The sequence below is a fragment of the Cricetulus griseus genome (assembly GCF_003668045.3).
Source record: "Cricetulus griseus strain 17A/GY chromosome 1 unlocalized genomic scaffold, alternate assembly CriGri-PICRH-1.0 chr1_0, whole genome shotgun sequence".
Taxonomy (NCBI): domain Eukaryota; kingdom Metazoa; phylum Chordata; class Mammalia; order Rodentia; family Cricetidae; genus Cricetulus; species Cricetulus griseus.
The window spans coordinates 198,657,664-198,679,435 of NW_023276806.1; the positions used below are offsets into that span (position 1 = coordinate 198,657,664).

Here is a 21,772-nt window from a genome sequence, read left to right on the forward strand (position 1 = left end):
TGCTCGGCTTGCCATAGTCTTTTAACCACTGTAACCAACCACTTCACAGGTTTCCCCTAAATCAATTTTACAGAAGCCTTCTCATTTCTCTGGTCATTTTTGTCATTAACCTTGATTAGGTTGAATGGATGCTCAGTGCAAAGGGCCTCTACTAACTTAACATATATTGGTTCATCACAATTGAATGCAAGCACACAAAAATATTCAACTTGGGCCATAGAGCAAGACTCTGCTGTTGTTTAAAAAAGGAAGACAAATAAAACAGAAATAAAATTCTTACAAATACTCATCCTTTACCATATATGAATGTACTTTTATTTATTTTTTTAAATTCTGGTCAGTCACTGCTGGGTAATCTGCAGTTTAAGAAACATTTATCAGGCCTGGCGTTGGTGGCGCATGCCTTTAGTCCCAGCACTAGGGAGGCAGAGGCAGGTGGATCTCTGTGAGTTCGAGGCCAGCCTGGTCTACAAGAGGACAGCCTCCAAAGCTGTCTATTCTGTGAGTTCCAGGACAGCCTCCAAAGCCACAGAGAAACCCTGTAGAGATGGCTGCTCTTCCAGAGGACCCGAGTTAAATCCCTGCACCCACCTGGCGGCTCACAACTGTCTGTCACTCCAGTTCCAGACATACATGCAGTCAAAACCACCAGTGTACATGAAATAAACATAAAGGAGGGAAAGAAACATTCCTGTTGGGGGAGGCTTGGCAGGATGTCTTAGAAAGTTAAAAGCACTTTCCACCAAGCCTATCAGAATCAGAAAGAACCAATTCGTGCCAAGTTGTTCCCTTCCCTTTGAACACAAATAAATAAATGTTATTTTTTATGTTGTTGTTGAGCCAGGAGTGGTGGTATGTGGTATAATCCCAGCACCTGGTATGTAGAGGCAGGAGGATCAGGAAGTCGAGGCCAACTTGGGTTATATAAGACCCTGTCTCAAAAAAACAAAAACAATAAGAAAGAAACATGGACTTCCTTTTTCCTGCTGCCATTGCCAAGTTTCAGGGAGACAGAGTTCAGGTGCATTCAAGATTCTGCTTCACCCATAACCCACCACCACAGCTGGGGACGGTATTGCCGCTGGAAGTGTGATGGACATTAATACCGTTTTACAAGTGGTGCCAAAGACCACCCTTATCCACCATTGCCTAGCATGTTGAATTTGAGAAGTTACCAAAGCCTTAGAAAAGTGCTGAGTCCATCTTCATGTAATAGTAGTTTTGTGGACCTTACCTTAAGCCTGGTGTACTTGGTCTAAATTCTTAACAATCTCTCATGCCCCGTTTAAGAAAAAGTATGGACTTCCCTGTAGGGACAAGTGAGGTGTACTGGAAACAAGTGTGGCACTCCAGTGGGGTTAGAGGGGTGGGCATGGAGGTGAGGTGGCGTTTTTCCTAATGGTGCTGGCGTGACCATTCTTACGATTGTGAAGATTCTGAATGTGTGTGACAGTTGTTTGTGGAGACATAATTATTGTATATACCTCTTGGTACATTAATCCCCCCCCCCCCCCTTTGTATTTTGTTTGTTTTTCGAGATAGGGTTTCTCTGTGTAGCCCTGGCTGTCCTGGAATTTGCTGTATAGACCAAGCTGGCCTAGAACTCATAAAGATCTGCCTGCCTCTGCCTCCCGAGTGCTGGGATTAAAGGTGTGCGCCCCCACCACTGGTCTGAACTTCACATTTGAGTCGCTTTGTTTTTGGTTGTACTGATTGAGAGGAGGGTCTTGTTTTGTTTTTTTTTTTTGTTCTTATTTTGTGAGTTATAGGCTTTTGTGAGAGAAGTTCCAAGAGAAAAGAAATCAATTTCCATGTCACAGTTTGCTGTCCCGGTGCCCCATGCCAGCTGTGCAGCCACTTTATATAGATTATTGTCCTGTGTTATATCGTATGTGCTCTGGAGGAGATAAAACAGAACACAGAGTTGTTTCTTATGCAAGTCATGGGCAGACATCGACATTGGTTTTTTTGTTTGTTTGGTTGGTTTTTGCCCCCCCCTTTTTCTTGTGCAAGAAATTAATTACCATTTTACTATTAACACCCTCCTCCCAAAAAGGCCATGATGAGTAATTATACATCTTTTTGGTCCTGATACTCTTCTGTGTGGCATCTCATGAAAGACCATGAGGCAGGGCAGTGGTGGCCTTTAATCCCAGCACTCAGGAGACAGAGGCAGGTGGCTATCAATGAGTTGGAGGCTAAGCCTGGTCTACAAAGTGAGTTCCAGGACAGCCAGGGCTGTGACAAAGAGAAACCCTGTCTTAAAAAACCAAAAAAAGAAAAAAAAAAAAAGAAAGAAAGACCATGAGGTTGGCAAGGAGGAATTAACATAGTTCTTTTTTTAACATTCTTTTTCTTTTTCTTTTTTTTTTTTTTAAGATTTATTTACTCTGTATAGTGTTCTGCTTGTATGTATGCCTGCAGGCCAGAAGAGGGCACCATAGCTCTTTATAGATGGTTGTGAGCCACCTTGTCGTGGCTGGGACTTGAACTCAGGACCTCTGGAAGAGCAGTCAGTGCTCTTAACCACTGAGCCATCTCTTCCCAGCCCCTAAAATTATTTCTTAATTTTATGTGCCTGGGTGTTTTGCCTGTATGTGTGCCTTTGCATCATGTGTATGCCTGGAGTCCTGGTGCCGGTGGAGGTTGTTGCATCCCCTGGGACTAGAGTTACAGATGGTTGTGAGCCACCATGTGGGTACCCGGAATTGAACACCAGTCTTTGGAAGAGCAGTCAGTCCTCTTAACCACTGAGCCTTCTCTCCAGCCCCTTAGCTTAGTTTTGACATTCACTTCTCAAATTACTCTTTGGAAAGAAGGGGTGGTATTCATGTTACCTAGCTTGGAGTGTCCTGAAACTAAAAATGAGGCCAGGAGTTTATACCTTCTTTGGAAGTATTTAATTAGATACTGAAATGCTAAGGTCTTAATGACATAATGGTTTTATAGGACCTTACTCATTTATTGCTATTATCTTCTAAGATTGCATTATTATAATCTGATTTTTCAAATCTACCATATGTATTTGGTAATCTTTCATAGTTTAAAATTGAATTCTTCAAGGCCTAATGTATATCATGGGCCCCCATATTCTTAAGATTATCAAGGCTGGGGCTGGAGAGATGGCTCAATGGTTAAGAGCACTGACTGTTCTTCCAGAGGTCCTGAGTTCAATTCCCAGCAACCACATGGTGGCTCACAACCACCTTGGATAAGATCTGGTGCCTTCTGCTGGCATGCAGGCAGAAGACTGTATACATAATAAATAAATAATAAAATCTTTTAAAACTAAAAAAAAAAAAGACCAGAATAAGAAGAGGCAGTAAGATATTAAATTGGAAGAGAAAGGAAGCCTTATAGTCCCGAGTAAAGTGGGGAAGGATCCCAGCCTTGTTTCTTTTCCTTTTGAGACTTGTGTCTTTGATTGATTGCTCACAGGCCTTTGCTCTCATTTCCATCCTTCTTGCCTTGTTCTAGGGAGCAAAGCATGCCGAGGCTTTGGCTACGTCACTTTCTCCATGCTGGAAGATGTTCAGAGGGCGCTCAAGGAGATCACTACTTTTGAAGGTTGCAAGATCAACGTGACTGTTGCCAAGAAGAAACTAAAGAACAAGTCCAAGGAAAAGAGGAAAAATGGTGAGTTTCTAGTAATTTTTCTAAGAGGAAAGAAGACACTGAAAACCCCAGATGGTCAGAAAACTGAGAGACAGCTTCAGAACTTGAGCTAACTGGTTTTCTTTTTGTTGTCAAAACCCCTCTGGTATGCTTTCATAGTCATTCACTTGTATCTTGGTCTGGAAAATCTGGTATTCCTGGATATTGCACACTTGACTCCATGGCAAATGCTGTGTGTATTGGTACCCTTTTCACTTAAGTCTAGTCTAGAAGTGGGTTTGAAGACTTATCCCATGTCTCTTACCTTTTAGAAAATTCAGAGTCCCCAAAGAAGGAGCCAAAGCCTAAAAAAGCCAAGGTAGCAGATAAGAAAGCCAGATTAATTATCCGGAACCTCAGCTTTAAGGTAAGTGATTAAAGTACACGTTTTGAAGGTTGCTTGAACCAAGGCATGCTCATTGGTGGAACTCCTCACCAAGATGGTATTTATTACTGGAAATAAACCTTAGCTAGTTGAACTGAAAAAACCTTATGACCTGAATTTGATCCCTGGGTCCCACATGGTAGAAGAAGAAAACCAATTCTTGGAAGTTGTCCTCTGATTTCCATACACATGAGCATGCATTGCCTTCCCCCCAAGTAAAATAGATCAATATAATTTAAAAAAACTTATTAAGCCCTGTGGAGGAAGCTACTACCGAGAAAGAGGTCTGGGTTTAGCCTCTCTCTCCTTCCCTTTTTGAGACAGCATCTCTTGTAGCTCATGCACACCCCAAACTTTCTAGCTGAGGCTAGCTAGCCTTTCCTGATCCGCCTGACTCTGTCTCTTGAGTGCTGGGATTGCAAGTACAGGATACCATGACTGGCTTTTTTTCTTTTTCTTTTTGGCTTTTTAGATACAAAGTAAGCTGTCAATTTGTTCACGGTTGTTTGCTGAAAGTAAGCTGTCAATGTGTCATGGTTGTTTGCTGTTCTGGTCTTAAAACTCAAAAAAAAAAAAAAGGAATAAAAATATTCAGACTCTTTGTAGGAAATGAGCTTAGTAGTTGATGTTTCATATTTATTTACTGTGCTAATACTTCTTGATTTCCTTTTGGCCTAAGTGTTCAGAAGATGACTTGAAAACAGCATTTACTCCCTATGGAACTGTTCTGGAAGTGAATATCCCAAGGAAGCCAGGTACTTGCGCACCCTCATTTGGTGTGGATTTGATGAAGACAACTTAATGTGAATTTTTCCATATTACTGAGCCAAAAATAAATCTTTTGTTATGTTCTCTGTGGCCCTAGACATATTTGCAAAGTACTTGGCGTGGTACTTGACAATTAGTGAAGCCCGAGTGTTAGTGTTATTCCTTGAAGATATTTTTAGGTAGCTCAGACATGGTCAGTACCACTGGTACTGAGTGATTGCTTTCCTAAAGCTAGAGTAATAGAGGATAACTGTGTTTTTGGGCAGGGACCTCTTGGCCGATTGACAGGCTGTGGACCGTCTGGTCAGCTTGACTGCTGTGATCTTCTGTTCTGTTGGCTACCCCCTGCTGCCTCTAACTTTTTTCTACGTTTGCTCACAGATGGAAAGATGCGTGGTTTTGCTTTTGTTCAGTTCAAAAACCTTCTTGAAGCAGGAAAAGCTCTCAAAGGCATGAACATGAAAGAGATAAAAGGTGAGTCTTCTACACTCATACCATGGCCTAGTTATTTCTGGTGCTTGAGTGAATTAGCACAGCAACCACCTTTGTGTGTGTGTGTGTGTGTGTGTGTGTGTGTGTGTGTTTTCAAAAGATGTTTCTACTGCTTAGGATCACATTGCTAAAATGGTAGCTCATGTAGCCCAGTGTAGCCTTGAGTTCCCTAAATTGCCAAGGAGCATCTGACCTTTCTGCCTCTACCTTGTTCTGGGATTATAAGCATGCATCACCACACTTAGAATTTTTGATGAAAATTTTTCAGTATTTGATCCTAGGGTAAACTTGAAAGAACTCATGCCAGGAGCCTTTCCTTCATTTACCTTTTTGAATACCTTTTTGACATTCCTAATGACTGTCTTGGACAGAACTGCTGATAAATGCACTTTTGGTGCCTACATTCCTCTGTTTTCATTGGACCACTTTTATCAGTGCCCATGGGATGTCTTTATTCAGATTAACACAAGCCGGAGAGAGTGCCCTCAGGCAGCAGGCTAGGGAGCCCAGCAAAGAGTACCTCCCATGTCTGTCCTCTCCTTAAGAATTCCTGAACCTCCCCTGACCATGCCCTCATGGGCGTAGCCAAGCAGCTCCTAGGAGGCGGGGCTACAATGTCTCCCTACACATGGCTATTAAACTGACAGTCTACTTTGGTATCATCAGGTACCAGGCTGATGGAAGGGATCAACTTAGTCCCTTCCTAACTGAGCAGGATTCCCTAGAATGTCTGTTTTGCTTCTTGCCTGTGTAACTGGAAACACAATTCTTTGTTTACCTCGTATTATCCAAGGTGTGATGGCTATGTAAAAATAAAAAGCTGAATTTCTTTTATTAAAGGGTTAAGGATTAAAAAGAGCTACTGTAGGTGGGACCACCAGCTCCCCAAAACCCACACAGACTTATTAATTATAAATGCTTCGCTGATAGCTTAGGCTTATTACTAATTTGCTCTTACAGCTTAAATTAGCCCATCTGTATTCACTGTGTACTGCTGTGTGGCTCATGGCTTGTTACTTCATTTTACACGTCCCGCTCCCTCTGTGACTGTCTAGTGACTCTACTCTTCCCACCTCTCTTTTTGTTCACAAGTTCCACTTAACCTCTACCTGCCTAACTGTTGTCCATTTAGGTCTTTGTTAGACCAATGAGAGTAGCAAATATTCAAAGTGTCCAAAGAGATTGTTTCACAGTAAGATATTAGGAGCATTTTTAGTTTTGTTTTTGTTTTGAAACAGTATCTTACAAGGTAGTCTTGGTCTGGAACTCAAGATCTTTTTGCCTCTCTATCTTTAAGAATTAATAGTCAGCCAGTTGGTGGCACATGCCTTGGAAGCAGAGGCAGGCAGAGCTCTGTGAGTTCAAGGCCAACCTGGTATACAGAGCAAGTTCCAGGGCAGGTTCCAAAACTACACACATAAACCCTGTCTTGAAAAAACAAAAAACCAACAGCAACAACAAAAAGCAAAAAACCCCCAATGGTCAGGCTGGAGAGATGGCTCAGCAGTTAAAGGCTAGGCTCACAATTGCCATTCTTTGTCTCCACTAATACTATAACTGTCTTTTGCGGGAGGGAAGTAGGGATATTAAAAAGAAGAATGTCTCTGATCCTTCCTCTCTGTTTGACAGGACGGACTGTGGCTGTGGATTGGGCTGTAGCAAAGGACAAATACAAAGATACCCAGCCTGCTTCTGCCCCAGGTAAGATGAGTTAGCAATAGGTAGGGTTGCAGGGTGGGGTTGGGGTGGGGGGTAGTGGAAACAATTCTTGTGGTTTTTTGTTTGTTTTGAGACAGGGTTTCTCTATGTAGTCCTGAGACTTGCTATGTAGACCAGTCTGTCCTTGAATTCGCAGAAATCTGCCTGCCTTTGCCTCCCAAGTGCTGGATTAAAAGGGTGTGTCACCATGCTTGACATGTATTGGAACTTTCATGTAGAGTGGGAATATTGAGCTGGAGATAACCAAAGCATAATATTAGCAAAAAAACAAACAAACAAACAAACAAACAAAAAAGTCAGGAAGGCAGTGGTGGCACACATCTTTAATCTTAACATCTAGAAGGCAAAGGCAGGCAGATTTCTGTGAGTTCAAGGCCAGCCTGATCTACAAAGTGAGTTCCAGGACAGCCAGGGCTACACAGAGAAACCCTGTCTCAAAAAAAGAAAAAAAAAAGAGTTCTGGAAAATCTCTAAATTCCTGTGGGCTCAAGGCTGCTTGTTACATTGGGCTGTCTGGTGAGCTGATCTGCAAACATAGGATCTTTTGAGTCTGAAGTCACTTCCAAGGTATGGACATGAGTGAGGAGGGGCCTGAGTTTGTTCATTCTTCCCTCTTCCTGCTCTCTTCTCATCATCCCATACTAATGAATGGTTAAGATGAGAGAGCAGGGTTGGGGAGCTCAGTGGTTAAGGGCACTCACTGGTTTCTCTTCTGGGCATCTGAGCAACCACATGGTAGCTCACAACCACCTAACAGTCCCAGGGACCGGAGGGCATCACATGCTCATGGTGCATAGACACATAAGCAGGCAGAACACTCATATGCATAAAATAATATTTTTAATTAAACATTTTAAAAAATGAGAGAGAAAACTTTAAATGCTTTTAAGTCACCAGAGTGTCAGAGTAGTCCACATTGAAACTAAAGTTCATGGAGGGCCAGAGTGAGCAATGTGTTTGCTGTGGTGTGGGAGTGGTGGCCTGTCTGAAGGGTTTTGCTTGCTGTTTCTCTCTTCCTGGGGCAGCTTAACCTTCAGGCCTCTGATGATGACAAGCAAAGGAGAAGTGAAATCTAGGTGGTGATGGGTTTGCTGACACTGTATGCTGTCATTTTTGGGGTCTCTGAGGAGTTGATTCACAGACTATGCTCAACAAATCCTTAGGTGCTCAAATCTCTTAGAGAATTAATGTAATCCTTGTGTACATTTTAGATCCTCTCTGGATTGTTTGTCAACCTAGTATAATACAAAGCTATATAATAGCTGTTATACTGAATTGTACAGGGAATATTGACAAAAAATAGATATTCAGTACAGACACAGCATTTTTAAAAAATCTTTTTTGGTCTGTGGTTGATTGAATCTGAGATGAAAAACTGATGGAAATGAAAACCTGACTATGGTAAGAAAAAAAATAGGAAGTCCTGAAAAATCAGAGGCACAAGGAGCTTGTGTTATTAGTTATTCCTGTTAAAATAACCTTGTTTTCAATAGCAGATGTTCTTTCTTTATCTTCCTCCACAGATGGAAAGAACGTGAGCAGTGAACGTGAGCACAAGGACTCAGGTAAGAAGAATGGCAGGGTGGAAGAGCAAGAAGAAGAAGAAGAAGAAGAAGAAGAAGAAGATGATGATGATGATGATGATGATGATAGTGATGATGATGAAGATGATGATGATGATGGTGATGATGATGGTGATGAAGAAGATGATGATGATGATGATGATGAAGAAGAAGAAGATGAAGAGGAAAGTAGAGAATCAACAGTGAAAATTCAGAAGAGGTAGGCCCATTCTGAGATTCTGGGGAAGACAGCATTTTCCCTCAGTCACTTATGTGTCAGGCCAGATGATGAGATCTGAACTGTGCCGTTGCAGAGCAGTGAAGAGAGCAGCTCCTGAAGAAAGCATTGAGGAAGACCATTCTGATGAGGACAGTGACCTGGAGGAAGGAGGGAGCGTTGACGGTGAAGGAGTACAGAGTGGGAGCAGTGCTGAGGAACAAGAGGATGAAGGTTTGCTGGGACCTTTATAAATGCCTTTCAGCTTTGAATAAATGACTGAGACATGTGCACCAGTTCTGCCCAGGCCTCTTCAAATACGTTTTCTACCAAATTCTTGTTAACTACTAAAAAGGGAACCTTTATTTTCATTTTTTCTAATGCTTCTCTCCCCATCTCCATCCCCGTAACCCCCTTTCCTCTCCCTCTCCCCCTCTCTTTTGAGATAGGATCTCATGTAGCCCAGGCTGACTTTGACGATGCTGATTCTCTTGCCTCTACCTCCTGAGTGATGGGCATGCACGGCCATTCCTAGTTTGTGTGGTGGTGGGGATCACACATAGGACCTTGTGCATGCAAAACTGCTATGTCCTCTCTCCCCTCTGCTCCTCTTTTGAGACAGGTCTCCTATAACCTAGGCTGGCTTCAAACTCAGTATGTAGATGAGAATGAACTTGAACCCTGTGACTTCACTGTAATCCCAAATGCTGGGAGGATTACAGGTGTGCACCACTGTATCTGGTTTATGTGATGTGGGGGTTTGAACCCTGGGCTTCATGCATGCTAGGCCAGCATTTACCAACTGAGCTACATTCTGAGTCTTTGTTTCTTTATTGGTTTTTTTTTTTTTTTTTTAAGATTTTATTTATTATGAGCTGGGCATTGGTGGCGCATGCCTTTAATCCCAGCACTCGGGAGGCAGAGGCAGGTGGATCTCTCTGAGTTCGAGGCCAGCTTGGTCTCCAGACGAGTGCCAGGATAGGCTCCAAAGCTACACAGAGAAACCCTGTCCCTGTCTCAAAAAAAAAAAAAGATTTTATTTATTATGTATACAACATTCTGCTTCCATGTATATCTGCACACCAGAAGACGGCACCAGATCTCATAGAGGATGGTTGTGAGCCACCTTGTGGTTGCTGGGAATAGAACTCAGGACCTCTGGAAGAGCAGTCAGTGGTCTTAACCTCTGAGCCATCTCTCCAGCCCCTGTTCGCTTTGTTTTAAAGATGAGTTTGGAATGATATTTGAGAATTTAGAGTCTTATTAGGTTAAAATCTAGCCTTAATATTGAGGGTGCTATCACTTCTAATTGTTGAAGTTAAATGAATAGCTGGATAAACAGGGTATATATTACATGTTTACACACTGAATATATTTAAAAAAAACCTTTTTGAGTTGAGATGTAGATGAGTTTAAAAAAAAAACACAACAATTCTGGGTTTGAGATGAGATAGATAAAGAACTATAAAGTCAGCTTGGGCTTCCATAACAAATTCTATATACTGTGGCTCAAAAGGTGGACTTATGTCCTTATAGTTCTGGAGGTTAGATGTCCCCAGACCAAAGTGCCCTGTTTCTGCCTACAGACTTTTCCTGCTCAGGGTCTTCACACAGTCAAGGAGAACAAAACACCTCAAAACTCTGGTCTTTCTTCCTCCTGTAATAAGGAAACTAGTCCTCCTACCCATATGGCTACACTTAGCCTTACTTACCTCTCTGAAGTCTCCATCTCAGAGTATATTGATACTAGGAGGTAAGGCTTTATGTATGAGTTTTGGAGAGACACAGTTCAGTTCCTAACAAGGACTTCAGGGACCGTTTTGTAGAACTATTACCAATCCACTTTGCTCCCTTTATTGAGGATCATTAAACAATGAGAAATGGCCAGTAACTACTTTGTCCAAGTGGGTGTTTTTACTCTCAGCTGTTTTGATTCCATTTCTTGAAGTCTGGTGTTTTGGTTTGGCCACATAAGAGATAGAAGCAATAAACTTTTGTTCATGAGGATAGAGTCAAGGCTTTTATATTGAGAGCACAATGAGACCTACAATTTGGATTCATCTGCATCTTTACTGTCATTTTCTTTTTTGAATCTGAAAACCTAGTGGGACTCAAATAAGAAGTTAAAGAATATAGCACAAAAGAGCTTAATGTAGAAATTCAGAGTTGTTCACCAGTCCAACAATTCTCCAAAGTGATCATTTTTCCAGAACTTTGTTTGTGTACACATAGCATATAAGTGTTTTTAAAAAAAAAAAAAATTTTTTTTGATAGGGTCTCAGAGTAAGACTTTTTCTCTTTTTTTCTTGAACTCTGCCCTCCTCTCCCTTCCCCTCTCTCGTGGCTGGGAATTGAACCTATGTACTTGTTTATGTTAAACAGGCTCTACCACTGAGCTACACTCACAGTCCCTCTGCTTTGCTTTTCTTTGAGTTTGAGCATCTTCTAATATATTTAGTTGTTATATCCTTTCACCATTTAAAATTTAAAATAATTTATATAAAATAAGAAGTTAGCCCTTTGTCATGTGACTTGCAGTTGTCTTTTTGAGTTTTTTTTGGTTTTGTTTTTTGTTTTGTTGTTGTTGTTGTTTACATTAGATGCCCCAGTCTCAAAGAAAAAGAAGAGGAAGTTGCCCTCCGATGTGAACGAAGGGAAAACTGTTTTCATCAGGTACGCCTTCCTTATGCAGAACTGTGCATCACCCTCACAGGTCTCATTGCTTACCTTCCTTTCCCTTATGTCCCTGGCTCTCCTCTCCCCTCCCCTTCATCTGTTTCTCCCTTCCATTTCCTTTATTTGGCACTAAAGTTAGATACTATGAGACTGTTTAGCACATCTGATCTGAGGGACATACCAGTGAGAAATTTAAGATCGAGAACTTAAAACAGGAGGTAACTAGTAGGTAGGGTCCTTGTCCTTTTTAGATTTCATGTTTTGTAATTGGGGTGGCAACTTTTGAAACATTTCAAACTCTTAATTGGCTCTGACTTTTACTTTAGGAGACATACTGAGTTGATACCATTTACCCTGGATACTTTTTCTCCTCATGCCTAACTTTTCTTTCCTCCTTTTTTAATTTTTACTTTTTATTTTTTGGTTTTTTGATACAGGTTTTCTCTATATAGCTTTGGAGCCTGTCCTATAACTCACACTGTAGATAGACCAGGCTGCCTCTGCCTCCCAAGTTCTGGGATTAAAGGCGTGTGCCCTGGGCAAGTCTGTGGGCGTTTTCTTGATTAATGATGTGGGAGGGCCCAGCCTCCGGGCAGGTGGTCCTTGGTTTGTATTGAGAAAGCAAACTGACAAGGCTAGAGACACGCCTCAATGTTAGGAGCACTGACAGCTCTGCCAGAGGGTCCAGGTTTGATTCCCAGCACCCACACGGCAGCTCCCAACAAAAAGTCATGCTTTCTGTTTCCAGGGAAATATACAGGGTGGAGACGGTTTTATTGCCTGTTGATGCTATTTCAACCCTGCTGACTAGCAGATGGGCCTTTTTGCAGGTCGGGTTAGTCTTACTCCATTGTATGCAGGCTGGTGAATGAAACGACTCAGTGGGAAAAGGTACTTGTCACTAAGTCTGACAACCTGAGTTTGATATTCAGGACCCACCTGGCAGAATTAGAGAACTAGATGTTTGGTTTTTTTTTTTGTTTGTTTGTTTGTTCGTTTGTTTTTTGAGACAGGGTTTCTCTGTATTGCTTTGGAGCCTGTCCTGGAACTAGTTCTTGTAGACCAGGCTAGTCTCGAACTCACAGAGACCCACCTGCCTCTGGGATTAAAGGCGTGCACCACCACCACCTGTCGAGATCTAGATTCTTGCAAGTTGTCCTCTAATTGTCACATGTTTTTCCTGTACAATAGCATGTTCGCACTAAATTAAAAAAATACATAACAAACCTTTAGATTCTCAGAATAAGGCTATTCAATGTATAGTTCCTGTTCTTTCTCTTTCCTTCCCTCCCTTTCTCCCTTCTCCTATATTTGCCTTGCCATCTTTACCATGTTTTTCTTTTATATTGTTTTGAAGGATTTTCTTGGAATATTTTAACTGAAAACCAGATTTCATAATTAACATGGAGGGGGATATGTCTAATTCAATAAAAGAAGGACATGTTTCTTACCAGCCTGCTGTGAAAATTTCTGGTTGTAGTAAGAGAAGCTAATTTTAGCCACATTATATGAATACTGTTTGCTCACAGAATCAGTGTTGTCAAGGTGCAGATCTCAAGTAGGGGGTGAAATCTGGGCAGTTATAAGACTTCTGCTGCTGGAGGTTCTGGCTCTGGGTCTTTTTTCTCTGATATTGTCTTTAAAAAAGAGAGGCACAAGGTGTTTCTGTAAAGTATATTACTGTAAATGTGCAGCTAAACAAAATATGTTTATAGTCACATAACTACCAGGTCACAATGAGCATATCTGTATCACTCCAGCGTCTCAGCTGTGATGCTCTTAGTCTAAGGGAAACTGTATCTGTAGCTTCAGTCTTTTTTATTTATCTAATAAGTTTTAAATTCCCAGGTGAGAGAGTCTGATATTGGAAGGTGGCACTCTTGTGTACTGGTGCTATGTTTGAACAAGGGAGAATGGTTGTGAACAGGGAGCCGTCAGAGTTGATGGCTAATTCATGTACCTCATGTTGAAATTTAAGATCTTACTTTGTCATTGAAAATTTTGTGGCCTGGTTTTGTTTCGTAGGAATCTTTCATTTGAGTCAGAAGAAGAAGACCTAGGGGAGGTCCTTCAGCAATTTGGTGATCTTAAGTATGTCCGAATTGTCTTGCATCCAGACACAGAGCATTCTAAAGGTACTTGCCCTCAGGTTAGCAGTCCCGGCATTCGGGAAGAGCATAAATTATGCCATTTGGGGTGTTACTCAGTCTGTCCAGTCTCTTTATTGGTTTCCACAAAAGCCCAAGGACACCCTGAAATTGTCTTCCATGATGTGAAAGTCAGCAATTTAATGGCTTTGCCAGCTTTAATTTTGTCTCAGCTGTTAAAGCTCTTGCTTGTTTACTTGAAGGTAATGAATTCCATTTGTTGTTCTCCTTTGCATTTCAAATGTGATAGCATCTCCTGGGTATTAATAGTTTACATTGCTCAAAATTAATGGGAAGCTTTTTTTCTTTGATGCTTTCATTAGAGATAAAAACTGACAGAAACTTTGTTGCATGGAAATAGTCAGAAGGAAAACTATGCAAGAGTGGTGCATGAGATATTTTCCCCTAATGCTGTTTATTTTGTACTCTGAAAGCTAAGTATTCATTCTAGCACACTGCTGTGTATTAGAATGTGAATATAGACACATATATAACATCAGTCCATTTATAATCTTTGACTTCATGGACTGCATTCATTCTGCTCAAGCTACCTAGTAACTTTTCCATTATTGTGTCCAAAATACCTGACATGAAGAAAGCAGGATTTATTTTGTTTTGGCACATGGCAGAACAGCTCAGCTCTTTCATAGTGGGCCAGGAAACAGAGGAAGGATGAAGCTAAAAGGGCTGCTCACTCTCCTGTTTCTTTGATTTTACCCAGACCCCTAGACCATGAAGTACCCACCTTCAGTCTCCTAGGTGATTCTATATCTAATCAGGTTGATGATGAAAGATAAACCATCATAAACATTGGGTTCATTTGTTTGGATTCTTGATTCCTTTGTGCTCTAGCAAATGCTATAAGCCCTCTCCTCAGAAGAATACTCTTTCTGAGGGTTTGTTGGTTCTCAAGTTTATCCATGGTTAAGAACTTTCATTCTAAACTTTAGTTTTCAACTGATAAGAATTGATCAGATGAGACTTGATCAATTTACTTTTACTCAGTTAAAATAATATAAGGCAGTACTGAACAGCTTCCTGGAGATGAAACTCTCCTTAGTCACATACCAATTTGGCAAATTATTTAATCACTGTGAGTTTAGGTTTGTACTAGGGAAATGACTAGAGTAATGAAACGTCTTCAGCTCTAATAGCCATACTTCTTGGACCTTTCTCATTTCTAGTTTGTTTTTCTAGAATGCCCAACTAGTGATACTGTTTCACTTATGTCCCTTTTTTAATGTAGCAGGGTATTTTATTTAATGTTTTTACAGTGTAGTCTGCAATTGATTTGCTATATTTCTTTTCTGGTCTATTAATTTTAATAGTTACTGGTTTTAAAAGCATAATTAAAAATTATTTTTCCTCCCTGAGACAGGGTTTCTCTGTGTAGCTCTGGTTGTCCTGGAACTTTCTCTATAGACCAGGCTGGCCTTGAACTTGGAGATCCGCTGTCTCTGCCTCCCAAGTACTGGGATTAAAGACCCCCTGGCTCTTTCCATATATTTTAATCTCTAGATCACATATATGCATTAAGGAATGAAAATAAAGCAACTTCCTTTTGAATTAGTTGGGCCAAGAATAAGCCCAATATGAATTCTCCATTTCTTCTGTGTCTGCTGTCTGTCCCTAATAAAAGTAAAACATGACATGGGGAAGTAATGGGGGATTCTTTAAAGAAATCTTGACAAGGGAAGAAGTAGCTTTATTTCTTCCAACTGACCTGGTATAGCAACAAAACTGCAACAGATGTCATCAAGTACATCTACATGTTGCTCTCAACATTTATGACCTGTTTGTTGTTTAAGGCTGTTTTCAGCAAATGATTAGTACAGTGCACACACACACACTGTTTTGGGTCAGGGGCATGGAAGAGCACGTAACTTAAGGTTAAAGCTATATGTTTAGCTTAGGTTGTAAAAGCTGTTTCAAGGCGGTTAAGCTTAAAGAGGCTGAGAGTACACAGTAGGAGAGTAGGGTAGGTGTGTAGTCTTAGATGACCTCAAGGACATTACTGACTTGATGGCAAGGCCTGGGAAAAGTTTGTTCTCCGTGGTCAAGAGATGCTTTCATAAAAATGTGTCAATACACACACACTCCTGAAGAACAAGGTGAAGTGTTGTTAGAGAATGGCAAGTCCATTCGCGTTCAGTATAGATAGTTTTCCCCCAAGTATGCTTGTTCTGTGCATGGTTGACTCCACTAGTGCATAGCCCATGGGTTCTGAGCTTGAACTGTGTTTATTTCTGCGCTGTAGAGGGTGGTCCAGATTTCTGAAGTACTTCTTATTTTGGGGAAGATCTACCTGACCAGTGCCTGAAGAGATGTGAATAGAGGGTGGGAGGGCTGGTAACACAGAAGGAGAACACTTGGCCCTGTCGGGGGTCTCTCTAGATGAGCCTATTGTATGTGTGCTTTAGGTTAATCTGTCTAGGTTCCTTCCAGTACAGGGCAGAAGATAATGAATGCCCTAGCTCTGGGAGACATGGGAGTGTTTTCATGTGAGAGAATTCTGTTTTGGGTTTTGAAGTACACTGATAATATATTATGAAACTTTTTTTTTTTTTTTTGAGATTTACTGTGAGGTGAACTTGTGCAAAGTTGCTTTTAATCTGTAGTAGAAATTTATTTAGATAATTGGTTCTGCATTTGACCAGTAGAAGGCATGCTTTGTAAAGATTCTAGAGCAGAAGCCAATAGTTGAACTCATGGCTGTTTTCCTGCGATATTCATATAATAGCCTCTTTTACCCCAAGAGGCGTATCTGCTGTTATTTGATGCCTCCCGGGTAACTGTAAGACCAGGAGGTGTAATTTCAGGGTTAAAGAGTTCTGCTTCATCTTTCACTGTACTCCCAAGGACTCGGTGATGTTGAATTAAGTGGTTAGCTGGATCTCTGTTATTTCATGTGGGTGTTATGAGGAGGCAGTTGATGGACCAAATGCTAAGAGCAGATGTGTGTGCTACGGTGTCTGGCTACGCCCTGCACCACCTAACATAGTACCTGTCCCATAGATGCGACTTACCCGTTCCATTTGTGGATATTTTCAGGGTTGTCTTTTGCTTACTGTGGAAGTGAGGGGTGTCTCACTAAACTTTGTGTCTTGGTGCAGGTTGTGGATTTGCACAGTTCATGACTCAGGAAGCAGCTCAGAAATGCCTTGCAGCTGCCTCTCCAGAGGCTGAGGTAAGGAAAGCATGTCCTTCCTCTATTCCTAGGACATAGTAGCTCCTAGATGTGAGATCTGATCCTCCACCAAGTTTTATTATTATTAATAAAGTGAAGGCTTCAGCACTTAGTGTGTATTTAGCACTGAGCTTTGCATGCACTGCCTTAATTATTTATCCACTGAGATGAGTGCAGTTATCCATGTTTCTGACCCATATTACCCCGTTCGAGGCTAATGACATTAAAGACTGAAAGACGGTATTAATGCCATCTGGGAAACTAGATGCACATTTGATGGACAAAGTGTAGATATTGAGAATTTTTCTGTGCTTTTAAATGAAGTATGCAATTTTTGAGATGTTATCCTGTATTGTCATTGTCTCTTAAATACTCATATTATTTCACTAGCTTTAGAGTACTAAACATTTTATTTCACTAGCTTTAGAGTACTAAACATTTGTTCACCAGACATTTTCCTCAGTTTAGGCCTGCTTTAAAACTACTGTTAAGTAAATCCTTACTGCTGATTGTCTTAAGTATATACACATGTGACCTTTTGTACAATTATAAAAACGAGTGTGTCTCAAGGGTCCGCATGTAGCCAGCCAAGCAGATGTGTCCCGTGGCCTGGCTGTCTCGGCACAATTACAGTGTGCTGATTCCGAGAAAGTGATACTTCTTATTATGTACTTTCTGCTTGTTAAGTATTTGAAGAGAAGGCTGCAATATATTTCAGGGTGGTGGACTTAAACTAGATGGGCGGCTGCTCAAGATTGACTTGGCTGTGACCCGTGATGAGGCAGCAAAGCTTCAGACAAAGAAGGTGAAGAAGCCGACTGGGACCCGGAACCTCTATCTGGCCCGAGAAGGCTGTGAGTAGTGGAAGAAGATAGAACCAAATGTCTAAGTAGCTGGCCCTAGGCCATAAGAGTCAGCCAGCAGTTATATTTTGAGATGTGTTTCCAATAAAAAACCCAGTATCCTCCTTACAGTGTTCCGTTGCTGTTTCATCCACTTCAGTAGTGTGTCTTTGCTAGGACCCTTGACCCAGTTTGCAGCTTAGTCAATCCATTCTTTCTTCTGTGTGGTTGCCTTAGGTATTTCCATTATAGATCAGAAGCACAAAGCAGAAGAACTCAAATTACCTGCTTCTCATCTTCATTTCTTATGAGGTGTTTTATTTTTTTTAGATATTGAAAAATACAACTGAAATTGCTTTTTTAGATTATTGATAGATTTAAATGTTTACCTTTCTCTTAATGTCAGAAAAGAATGAGAAATTACCTTTAAGTTAAAAAACAATTCTAGAGTTTCTGGTATTTATCAGCCTAACCCCTGTGTAAGTGCATAGCAACAATTAGTAATGTTAGGCTCTGAGGCCTGTGAGCCCCTAACTTTCCTCTCTGGTGGCTCATCTAACTGTTGAGTGATTGGCTCCCAAGTGCACGAGGAGCAGCTAAGTTTCCGGGCAGGTTGCTGGTGGAACATTCTGTGTTCCAGATACCTGCATTATAGCTGCTTTCAGACTTCATCCATACCTGTCTGTCTAACTTGCAGCATGAATGTGATGCTGTTTTGCAGGCAGAAAGGAACGAAATCACAAAATGTTCAAAGCTTGTCTTTAGAGCAAAGCTAAGTCTAGGACTTGGCCCTGTAGCTATTTTTGGACGTAACTAACTGGCCAACACAGTCCTCAGGGCCCTGTTCAGAGTTTGCATCATTCAAAGCACATTCTTCCTGTTGCTCAGTGAACATTCCCTTGGTGACTTCTTGTCCTTTTTCCTTCTTTCTGCAGTGATCCGTGCGGGGACGAAGGCTGCCGAGGGTGTGAGTGCTGCAGATATGGCCAAACGAGAACGGGTGGGTAGATTGTGCATTGGTCTCAGGGTTCTCTCCGTGGTTTTATACATGAATCAGAAACAAGTATTGCTGCTGCATTTGCTCATGTAGGGCTGTGTATAAGGACCACATTTTACCTGGTTGGAAGCACACAGATGAAGGAGAAGTAACTGAGCATTACTCCTCATGTTGTGTCGGCATTTTGTTCCATTGTAAGAACCGTCGTCTTCTTTGTTTCTGTAGTACTGTGTGTGGTGAATACTGTGCTGCTGGGTTACGCAGTAGGTGTGGAGGAGGAGGAGGAGGAGCTGTGTGTAATTGTTAGTGTAACTGTACAACATCGGAAAGGAAGCTCTGTGGGCAGGGCTACTAGGAAAGGGAGGACATGTGGGTTTTGGAATGAGTAGTCAAGATGTCATTTGGGAGGGGTTAGTGTCTCCAAATTACACAGTTATTGTAGAACAATTTCATAGTATAGGTGTTTCTACTGTTAATTGACCCCTTTGCTGCTTAGTAATGTTCTCAGCAGTTGCTACTTTTGTACACATTGCTTATTTTGTTGTTCTGAGATGGCCTCACCTAGCTCCGGCTGACCTCATTGTGTAACTGATTACTTGTGAATTTCTGATCCTCCTCCTCTCTACCCCCTGAGTGCCAGGATTACAGGCAGACTCCATCCTGCCCAGTTTACACGTGCTGAGGACTGAACGTCAGATGCTGTGTGTGCTGTGCAGGCCCTTTACCAGCTGTTCTATACCCAGCTCTTGCAGCTCGCCTTACAGAGCCAGTGGGGCGGCTCAGTGGGTAAAGTACTACTGAACAAGCCTGATGACCTTAGTGGATCCCTCTAAAGTTGTCCTTTGACCCAAGTGTGTGCACAATTGCACACAGACACATACCTAACAATAAAATTACAAAACAGCTTAGACGGGTAAAGATACAGAACAGCTGTGGAACCTTAAAGTTCAGGAGGTGTTCAGGAAGTATAGTACGATAGGCAGAAGCAGTGTCTTTCCAGCTTGGTTTTGTAGTAGTGTTCTCAATGTTTTTTGTCCCGACCTGCAGGACATCAACCTGGGGCAAGAGAGTCAGGGATAGGGAATGGGGACAAGAGACGCAGAAAGAACGACCACAAGACAGGATTCTGATCAAGTGGCAGACTTTACTTTTTTCTTAGGCTAGCTTATATAGTCAGGATATGGGGAGGGGCAAAATAGGTTGTTTGTGCACCAGGTGTTGGTATAGGCAGGATATTAGGAAGCCACAAAGAGGATGTTTGGCAGGGTAAAGAGTTCATGAGTAAGAGGTCCAGGAAGGGTTGCCTAGGTGACTCAGCCTGTGGGTGGAGGACTGGGTCAGGTTGTTTCTTTTCTTGAGCTGAGGTTTTAAGGTGCTGCTATGTAAAGGTTAACTATGTGGCCTGCCAAGCATGACCTAGGATCTCATGCCCAGCCCTGAGATTTGGCTCCCAACAGTTTTTAAGTAGTGGACATGTGAATATTATGGTATTTGGGGAAGTAGTATGCTAAAATTTTACTGAATTTTAGACTTAATTTTGCTAGCCAAAGCTTGCCAAGTTTTTTTATGTGCATTATAAAATGTAAGTTTATTTTCTTCAGGAAGGGAAGTACTTAGACTTAGGTGTTGGGTGGGTGAGGACTGAGCATAGACTCTACCTTCAGTATTACTTCTAAGAATACTTGTGGTAAGCTGGGCAGTCGTGGCACATGCTTTTAATTCCAGCACTTGGGATGCAGAGGCAGGTGGATCTTGGAGTTCGAGGCCAGCCTGGTCTACAGAGTGAATTTCAGGCCATCCAGGGCTACTCAGAGAAGCCCTGTATTGAGTAATCAATAAAAATAAAAATAAAATAAAATTCTTTAAAATAAAGAATACTTGTGCTGGGCTAGATTTTGAGTTATGCATTTTTTTTTTTTTAGATCTGATTTGGCTTCATGTCAGTGTTGAGAGTTAAATATTGATCTGCACTTTCATTTTTATAGTTGGAAATTTGAATCTTAAAATGTCACTTGAGGGCTGGAGAGATGGCTCAGTGGTTAAGAGTACCGACTGCTCTTCCAGAGGTCAGTTCAATTCCCAGCAACCACATGGTGGCTCACAACCATCCATTATGAGATCTGGTGCCCTCTTCTGATGTGCAGATATACATGGAAGCAGAATGTTGTATACATGATAAATAAATAAAATCTTAAAAAAAAAAAGTCACTTGATTTCTCTAGTTGGATGACTTTTTGGTTCAGATCTGACTCGAGCTCATGGTCATCTTGCCTCCCTGAGCCCGCCTTTCTCTCTGCTGGGCATTGTCAGGCCACAGGTGCTGTGGGATGGGGCTGTGATTCTTTTCTTTTGGAGAGCCTGCCTATCGAGTGTATTGTATGCTAAGAGTTTGTCTTTTTCTTCTCTTCCAGTTTGAGCTCCTGAAACATCAGAAACTCAAGAACCAGAATATCTTTGTCTCCCAGACCCGGCTTTGCCTGCACAATCTGCCAAAGGCCGTGGATGACAAACAACTAAGGAAGCTGCTGCTGGACGCCACTCGAGGCGAGAAGGGCGTGCGCATTAAGGAGGTGAGAGATGCCTTGCCATGCACAGCTTGCAGCCGTTGAGTGTTCACCTCCCGCCATGGTGCCAGCGTGCTAACAGATTTTCTGTTGGACACATGAGCATGCAAAGTTGAGTTTGGCAGTTTTATTTTTTATTTTTTTTTTTTTGTTTTTTTGTTTTGGGAACTGTCTTTCATGTCTGACTGGATTACAGCAAAATGTGAGGAAATTTCTGTCATGAATTAATTTAGGAAGCATTCAGTACCTGCTGTGTACTCAGCATTATATAGCTGTTGTAATGTGAATTTTGCTGCAGAGAATACAGTTTATGTGGTTTGTCTCCTAAAAGAATGTTGTGTATATGAGCGTGTGCATGCACACGAGAGAGGAGGAGGAAGAGGAGGGGAGGGGGAGAAGAAGTGGGAGGAGGGTGGGAAAGAGGACATTCGAGCACATGCCAGGGCACATGTGTGGGTGTTAGAGCTGCTGTCTCCACAGAGTTCTTCCCATCCCACCACAGGGTCTCACATTACAGACACACCGTCAGGCCTGGCTTTTACAGAGTCCTGGACATCTGAAC

The 21,772-nt window shown here is 41.7% G+C and overlaps 1 protein-coding gene across 1 annotated transcript in view; it reads left to right on the top strand.

Annotated features, from left to right (window-relative positions):
- Positions 1–21,772, top strand: part of Rbm28 (RNA binding motif protein 28) — a 33,332-nt gene that overhangs the window by 2,677 nt on the left and 8,883 nt on the right. The window contains exons 2-14 of the mRNA XM_027391331.2: positions 3,478–3,636; positions 3,927–4,021; positions 4,719–4,794; positions 5,189–5,281; positions 6,929–7,000; positions 8,542–8,800; positions 8,895–9,031; positions 11,398–11,470; positions 13,499–13,608; positions 16,734–16,807; positions 17,526–17,661; positions 18,585–18,649; positions 21,058–21,216. Coding sequence (XP_027247132.1) covers positions 3,478–3,636; positions 3,927–4,021; positions 4,719–4,794; positions 5,189–5,281; positions 6,929–7,000; positions 8,542–8,800; positions 8,895–9,031; positions 11,398–11,470; positions 13,499–13,608; positions 16,734–16,807; positions 17,526–17,661; positions 18,585–18,649; positions 21,058–21,216 — 1,508 coding nt within the window. The remainder of the gene's footprint in view (positions 1–3,477; positions 3,637–3,926; positions 4,022–4,718; positions 4,795–5,188; positions 5,282–6,928; positions 7,001–8,541; positions 8,801–8,894; positions 9,032–11,397; positions 11,471–13,498; positions 13,609–16,733; positions 16,808–17,525; positions 17,662–18,584; positions 18,650–21,057; positions 21,217–21,772) is intronic.